The sequence below is a fragment of the Morus notabilis genome, unplaced genomic scaffold (assembly GCF_000414095.1).
Source record: "Morus notabilis unplaced genomic scaffold, ASM41409v2 Scaffold42, whole genome shotgun sequence".
In the NCBI taxonomy this organism is placed as follows: Eukaryota; Viridiplantae; Streptophyta; class Magnoliopsida; order Rosales; family Moraceae; genus Morus; species Morus notabilis.
In genome coordinates this window covers 1082746-1091132 of record NW_010360565.1, presented here as the reverse complement: position 1 = coordinate 1091132, position 8387 = coordinate 1082746, and the positions used below count along the sequence as shown (strand labels likewise).

Here is an 8387-nt window from a genome sequence, read left to right as displayed (position 1 = left end):
ACATTAACTTATAATATGACATCAATATTATTCATTTCATACCTTTCTAAAATCTATATACATCTTCATATGTAACATAATCACAGTTTGTATATCCGCACTGATTAAATTTCAATTTGATTAGGATCTATCGCACACAAAAGAACTATTAAAAAAAAGAACTTTTTACAACTTTTGTCAATGTGTTTTTTTTTTTCTTTGTAAAAAGAGACATTAGTGTAGATTTCAATATCCATTAATAAAAATGAAACGAAAAACAATGAACTCGACGTTGCACAGTCTATTCACTGAACAAGGCCTTAATTGGAACTACAGAGTATTAAGTATAGGTTATAGATGCATCCTTAAAAAAACAAAACAAAAACACATTTTTTCTTCCAATTCATTCATGGTTTGTCGACGAATCGTCTGTAATAATATTATTTCACAGTTAGGACTAACATAACCGAAAGAATGGATAAGATAAAAAAAAAATATCAATAGTTATTTATTTTTAACTTTAAAATTTGTATTAAAAACTGTCTATTTTATATGTTTTTTTAATTTAATATGATTTTGACATAATTTAACGATTAAACACTACCAGTAAGCTAGAGAAATTCCTCTAAAAGAAACTATCTTTACCAAATAAATAGTGAAAAATAATTTATACAGTTAAAATGTACGACTTAAATTAGACATCGTATATAACATTTGACAGATTATCGTAAGGTGATTTTTTAAACGGTTATACTACTTTTGTGAGTGTCGGTTAATTTAAATTATACAATTGCGATGAATAATCTAATGAATAGGTGCTCCTACTACAGTTCTCCGTGGAAGAAATTGCACAAACAGAAGAGATTTTCACGCATCAAAATTTAACTTGATGCCAAACTCATTAACACATCAACGTCGAAATAGAAAAGGGAAAAATTGACGTCGGTCAAAATCAACTGCATAAAGACATAAAAAGAATAAAAGCACGCTTGCATAATTAAAGAAATAAAAAGAAAAAAGAAAAAACACGATTCACATGATCCGCCCAATTTTTAAGGTTTTATCACAAAAGAAGCAACATATATCTATTCTATTCTAATAAAAACTACCGTATAGGTAAAATATTGTCCATTAAGTTTTATCCAAGTTTGTTCAAAGATCTTACTATGATACTGATAGTGAACATTTTTTATTATTAAATTTAGTCACAATGATATCAAAATCAAATGATATGAAAATAAACTTTTTCGCCCCGTTCATTTTACCAATTCAAATTTAAAATTCGAGTTTTACTACAAGAAAAAGTTTTCAGAAACAATCACATTTAATTTTTTTGTTACAGTAAAAAGCTCTCACATAAAGTCACATTTTAACTCGAATTAATGAACTAAACGGACCTAATTTGAATTTCATGGTTGAAAAATAAAATGGTAGCTGAAAATTTCTTTTGTTTAAATTTAATATTTCATAATCTAATATAACTCTGATGTATCGCTCGTACAATATTTTTTTTATATCTTTTTTTTTATGTCTTTTGCGTCCTGTAAGTTTGATAGGAAGGATGAAAAAAAAAAAATGGATGTGGGATGTGAAATCATTGACCAATCCATTCTACCAAACAAGAGTTGGGAAATTGTAGTAAAGATATTAACTTTTGAAATTCATAGAAATCAGTTTACCAATCAATAGAAAAATCTCTTTTTAGTTTTAAACATTTTATTTTCTAATTTTACCCTTCATTATAGGTTTCTTTTTTGATAATATCTATGGTGAAACCTCAAAAAAAAATTCCATTGATGGAGCTCTGTTTTTTTACTGTTAGATTAATTTTTTAATGATTAGATTTGTAGTACGAGCAATTATATATGACGTGCTGTAAATTTTTAATACGAATTAATACAAATTTGTCCGTTAAAAAATTAATCTAATAGTTAAAAAATATGATTGTGCCGGTAAAACTTTTTTGATCTCACCATAAAATTTGCCTTTTTTTTTGTCATTTTTCTTAAATCTTCTTTCTTTAATCTACCGCCCTCTTCCTCTATTTGATCTCACCATAAAATTTGCCTTTTTTTTTGTCATTTTTCTTAAATCTTCTTTCTTTAATCCTCTCTCTCTCTCTCTCTCTCTCTCTCTCTCTCTCTCTCTCTCTCTTTCTCTCTCTGTGGATATGTTCCCCATCTTTCATCTATGCAATCGCCATCGTCACGACATTGGAATCTCCATCGGAAGTGATGACGTGGCAGTCCGTCTCGTTGCATCGGTATCTTCATCACGATAGATGGCCTCACAATTTCTTTTGCGAGCAATGGTGGGATCGCAAGTGACATCATTGAAATCTGTCTCTCTAGGCGACGACGGTTTCATCATCTCCATTGCCAGAGACGACGTTGCAATTTCTTTTTGGCGGGACAGTGGAATTGCGATTTCTTTCTCAAGCGACGACAGAGTTATGATTTGCAGGTTCGTTTCTCGTCGCCATTGGACGTTGGGACTTCTAATGTGATTTTTTGAACAGTAGTTGCCGTGACTATTTGCTTAGACTATCTTCAATGCAATACAATAATTGATGTGTTAATTGTAAATTTAACATTTAAGTATAAAAATACTCTCTCATGTAATGCTATTTATTATACTAAATTTCTCATATAACTTTGTGGTAAATTTCTCACTAAGAGCATCTCTAATGCAATGCTATAATTAATGTGTCAATTACAAATTTAGCATTTGAGAGCAAAAAACACTCTTCAATGCAATACAATTTGTTATGTCAAATTTTTCATATGTTATACTTTGTGACAAATTTCTCACTAAGTATAGCATATAAAAAATTTGACATTTGTTTACTATTAGTTGAAATGTTTACTTTTTTCATATAATCAATGTAACTTTTACATTTTCTAATTATTTTAAAAATAAATGTTTACTTTTACAACTTTCAAAACTTAATAATTATAAGAAAAAATAGATTTAACATTTCAAATAACATTATACATTGGAACAAAAATAAAAATAGCATATTATATCATACTTGTTTATGTTAAATATACAATTGACATTAATATTTGCATTAGAAATTGTAAGTATAACACATGAAAATTTTAACATTTGATTATTATTGGTTCAAATGTTTACTTTTTCATGTAATCATTGTAACTTTTTTATTTTTTAATTATTTTAAAAATAAAAATTTACTTTTACAACTTTCAATACTTGATTGATTATGGGAAAAAATAAATTTAACATTTCAAATAACATTATACATTAGAACAAACGTGAAAATAAAAATTAAATCATATTTTTTTATGTTAAATATACAATTAGTGCATAGTAGTAAGTAGTAACAACGATTGAGCATGGGACATCGGGGCGGCGACTTGAGTAAACTCATGCCCGCTCTGTCTCGTTATTTTGTAATGTGATCTACCCTTGTACCATTTTCTAGTCATCAAATAAAAAACGAGAAATGAAACTGTGGGACACGTGCAAACTATCTTTTGAGAGTTCGATTTCACTGGCTCACGCAATTTTCAATCAAGAAAATAAATAACTTTTATTGATCTGAATGATAGAGTATGACTTGTATTGATGATGTACATGTGAGCTACAATGCGAGCCAGAATTGTGTGCTTAGAGTCATTTTCTTGAACAATCCCTCTACTATGGTTTGTATCCCTAGCTAGAAAGTCGTCACAACTTCTTCCGTGAATGGAAAGGGGTATGGTAAGCACACTAGCAATCCTAAGAGCAAAACTAATATCCCAAGAGCAACATACTTGTTATCGGGATCTGTGATTTCCTCTGAGAGTGGAGCAATTGGCCCCCTCTGTAAAACGAATATCAGAACCACCCAGTAAAAGGCTACATCATTGAAAATCGCGGATAGGCCCAGCATCCCGATAGCAGCAGCCGTAAAGCGCACTGAAGTCTGTTATAATACAAGAATAGAAAAGTCAATAAGCGTTCTATCTCAGATTTTTTTCTTTTTTTTTTCCTTGGTGTGTTCTTTAAGCTTTGAGTTCAAATAATTATCTTATTGTGATGGCTTAAAATGGTATATACCTTTCTGCCCCAAATGGCAAATGCAATCCGCCCTCCGTCAAGCTCCCCCGCGGGAATGCTGTTGATGGCATTGATGAGGAGTCCAGCCCATGCCCATATTACAAGAGGGTTAACAGATAGCGGAGTGCCTTCTTTGAGCACATCACCAAGAAGAAGCTTTGCTAAAAGGAAAAAACACGAAGCAGTCACTATGGCATCTCCAATTTACAAAGGGAATAGTTTCTGAAATTTACATGTACAAAAAATAAAATGTTTGGGGCAACGGACTTTCTTGTTATTGAAATACTCCATTTCCATAAAGCTCTGGAAGATTTGTCCCTTTTGAAATATGTATGCATATGAGAGTAGTAATGCAGAATGAAGTGCTTACCGATACCCCCGGCGAGAAGGGACTCGTGAAAAACAGAAGAATCAATGACAACACCAAGACCATCTGCAGGTGGTAAGAAAAACCCTAAGAGCAAAAGAACAAGGCCCAAGGAAAATCCAGCCAAAGGTCCAGCTGCTGCGACTTTCAATAGATCTTCACGCTTGGGTACAATATTCAAAATCCTTGTAATTGCACCAAAAGAGCCTATCTGCCACCAAAACAGTTCGTCACAATTTCCTGACCTCAAAATCAATCACCAGACATATCTGGAGTAGGAATAATATAACTTCTCAATTTGCGAAACAAATCAAAATATTTTGTATGAGAAAGTACACCTGCCAACTTGGAACAAAATATGGCACCCCAAGCTTAACATCGCTACTTTTTGCCACTAAAATGTGGCTGAGTTCATGCACCCCGAGAATAAGTCCCATGACTAGCGCTCCTGATGCTCCATTCTTCAACAGGTCAAGATTGTCAAAAGTTGATCTGTGAGATATAGCAAAAATTATCTACCAAAGCCAAATAACTAAAACATAATTACATTTCTTTTGGCACATCTAACTCATGTTTAAAGTAAATGTGTACACATTGTTTTGTTACTTTTGACTTGAGAATCAAATATGAGCCAAGGCCTTGGATAAATATAAGTATTCACAGGAAAGGAAAGAACTGCATACAATAAGTTGGATTGCAATGCAGGAACATTCCGAAGAAGTAAAGTAAACACCGTAACAAGTCCAAAAGCCCCAGCAGCAAACCACTCGGGAACAGCTGAAAAAAAAAAGCAAAAAAAACGTTTGATATTTATAAACCAAGAGTTCCTTTGATAAGAAACTATAAGTGAAAGACTCCAAAAATAACCTGTTGTTTCTGGTTGCAATGTCTTTCTTGGAACTACAACTGCCACCGGGCGATCATCCTCAGGATTGACTAAAAGGAACAGCTTGTACTGATTCCCAAATTGATCCTGCATATAAGTTTTGTCAATCAATATTTTATATAAAATAAAAATCAATCATTAATTTCTATAACCAGTAAAATGAAAAAAAAAAAAAAAAAAAAACACAGCTATATGTCCAGCCAATAGACGGAAAAAACAGAGATAGGCACCTCCATTCTCCTTGTTATCTTTTCATAACTCTTTGCAGGCTCGCCTCGCAGGTTTCCTTTGAATAGCACTCCAAGCTATAACAAAGTCATAATGTCAATAAATAATGCAAAAAAATGACATGTGGCAAGCATAATACAGAACAATTTCAACTGGTTCTGTACATTACGTGTAAAACAAGTATTTAAAAACTCCCACAACCTGTCCTATATAAGAAGCCTAAAAAATATATTAATCAGCAATAAATTTTATTTCCGTGCTGCAATTTCTGGTGGCTCTTCTCCCTGCTAGTTGAGATTTCTTACAGACCCAAAAGTGAAGCTAAAAAGATGAAAGGAATCATATTTTTACCTCATATGGCTCCTGGCTTGTCACGAAGAAAGTATCAAAACCAAACACTTGGTTTTTAAGTATTTCAATTGTTTCTTTTGGAATTATGATTGATTCATCCAATTGTTGCGGCTGTTTTAGAAATTATTAAAGAAAAAGTCAGATTCAAGGCATATGAGATTACGTGCCTCTATAGTGAAAATTGCTATTCATAATCACCTTCACACCTGGCAGAGGTGATCCACTAGTAACTTCTACGTTCTCAGCCTCCTGTTTCAAAGGCAGGAGCCAAAAGAAACATCTGGTCAAAGCCATATCTCAATCAGAAATACAGATTTCTAAATGAAAAGAGAAGTCTAACATTTTGGAAATCAACTTAAATGTATTATTTGTATGATAGAATTGACAAGTTGAACCCCAAAAAGTTATAGGCCTCACAAAAACTCTTAAGAAGTTGATTTTATGCCAAAGGACATGATCACAGACTAAAAATTAATTTCATTCGATTACGAGTCAATGTTTTTCATGTATAAAAAACAACCGGGATCCATCACCACCGCGGCCACCTAAAGAAAGGGAAAAGAAAATGCTCTTCATCTTTAATTTTGAAGAGAAAAAACAACCGAAATCATCATTCAAAGCAAAGTAAAATTAGCAATTCCACACTTCCTAGCGAGCATATATGTTAAAAAAAAAAAATTAAAACAAAATTCCCAGAATGCCAACATGAGAGTTAGTTTCGGCAACATTGTCATCTATTTGTTCCGCGGCAAGAGGCTTAGGATCAACATGGTTGTCATCTTGAGCTTGGGCAGAGAAGTCTGTGGAAGGCTGTGCCTGCTCATCATCTTCATTCCCTTCTTCATCCTAAACATACAAATTTAACAGGTTAGCGACCCACAAACCGTATCTGGTTTTGAAAAAGACACTTTTAACAACTTCTTGAGAATGCTTCTGGGATATTCTATATGACAGAAAGGGTCATTTTTCGCATTATATAAATCATTTCCTAACAAAATTAAATCAGTCTTAAAAGCACCAACACTGCTAAAAATTGGGACCAAAAAAATCAAAATAGAATGCCCTTTTGTTCCTTCCCGGTGGTTTTTAAACCTTACCTCATTATTGTTGCTATCTGGATCAGTCTGCGTCTCAGTCACTCTACGATCAACCTCTCGCTTCCTGCAAAATCTAAAATCGATTATCCATCATGCGTTCAAAAGACAATTATCAGAAAAGTGAGAATTCGTCTAGTTGGTGATTTAAATTTTCAATTTGAGTTGAGATATGACTTTATGTAAAAAAATTTTTAAAAAAATTTTATGTAGTAAAAAAATTTAAGACCTCGTTAACTTTACGGATTTAAGTTTCAATTCAAATTAAGATGTGATGTAATAAAAAAATTAAATCTGATATTTTTAAAAAATTTTTAAACTCAAATCAGTAAAATAAATTAAACATGACTATTTTTAATAATTTTTCACTCTAGTAAAATTTAAATTATAAACTTAGGTGAAATAAACGGGCTGAATTCTATAACCTTTACAAATCCATGAAACGGTCACCTTGATGCATAGCGGAAGCTCGAACTGCTGTGACGACGCCGTTTTAGCCGAACACCGGTCGGCGGAGCCAAATAGGGCTGGAAACGGAGATCGCAGCAAGAGCTGGAAGGCGACGAGGATATGTAATTCCCACAGAGAACCGCTAAACTTTTCATCGTGATGAATACTTTGCGAAAAAAGCTCTAGTTTTGCTGAAAACCCAGAGCCATTGAAGCTGAAGCTTTAGGATTTGAGATGTCGGAGAGAATTCTCCCGAATTTGAAACTCTCAAGCCCTAACTCTCTCTCTCTCTCTCCCTCTATCGGAGTCTGAATCTTATCCGTGGGAAAGAATCGAGGCAAGAATGAAAAATATCCGTTTTTGGTGTCCGTTTGGATTTGTTCGGTTGGAGCGCACATATATATGTACCCGCGCTACGATATTTTTTATTATTTTTTTAATTTGTTGGTTTACTTATATTTTATCGAAAGGTGAACCTAATACACGAATCAGAGGTAACCACGTGTACTAGCTGAAAGGAGAAGGGATTTGATGACCAAACATGTTGGAAGTTTGGAGCTTTGAAACTCATTTCAAAATAATTTTATTTTTTTTATAAAAATAAAAATAAAAATATTTCAATTTTATACATAAATTATTTTTAAAAATATGTTTAGTAGTTTTATCAAGAAATTATTTTCAGTGAAAAAAATTCATTAATGTCTCTTTTTCTCCCTCTCTGCTCAAGAGAGGAGAAAACGAAAATAAAAAATAAAAAACGACTAAAAGTTATTTTTTATTTTTCTCTCATTTTACACTAAACTAAAAAATCATTTTCATTTCTATTTTTTGTCTTTACTACGTCAAACGCCGTTTTAGAAACGTTTTCATTTTTTTCTCAAAAAACATAAAAAACAAAAACGGGATCAATTTCAAACACAGTCTTAGAGTTGCTGTCCAAGATTTCAAGTGGGGGGGGGGGGGGGGGGGG

At 32.6% G+C, this 8387-nt stretch overlaps 1 protein-coding gene across 2 annotated transcripts; it reads right to left on the bottom strand.

Moving 5' to 3' along the window:
- Positions 1–3523: 3523 nt before the first annotated feature.
- On the bottom strand, positions 3524–7775 carry LOC21409055 (probable zinc metalloprotease EGY2, chloroplastic). 2 transcript variants are annotated; one of them, XM_024164743.1, is made up of 12 exons: positions 7418–7775; positions 6971–7034; positions 6579–6719; positions 6072–6122; positions 5874–5984; positions 5525–5599; positions 5276–5381; positions 5092–5185; positions 4747–4900; positions 4412–4619; positions 4042–4202; positions 3524–3907 (listed from the first exon to the last, which is right to left on the bottom strand). In XM_024164743.1, exons 1-12 carry the CDS (start codon positions 7570–7572, stop codon positions 3659–3661), a joined length of 1569 nt encoding a protein of 522 aa, XP_024020511.1. In that variant the 5' UTR covers positions 7573–7775; the 3' UTR covers positions 3524–3658. The 2 variants fall into 2 exon arrangements, with proteins under 2 accessions (XP_024020511.1, XP_024020512.1); XM_024164744.1 differs by having other exon boundaries at positions 6600–6719.
- Positions 7776–8387: the final 612 nt, after the last annotated feature.

Coding starts and splice junctions, on each gene's coding strand:
- LOC21409055 (XM_024164743.1), bottom strand. CDS start 7,572: ATGAAAAGTTTAGCGGTTCTCTGTGGGAATTACATATCCTCGTCGCCT. Junction 5,985..6,071: donor CACCTCTGCCAGGTGTGAAG/GTGATTATGAAT, acceptor TTTCTAAAACAG/CCGCAACAATTGGATGAATC. Junction 4,203..4,411: donor CCTTCTCGCCGGGGGTATCG/GTAAGCACTTCA, acceptor TTTTCCTTTTAG/CAAAGCTTCTTCTTGGTGAT.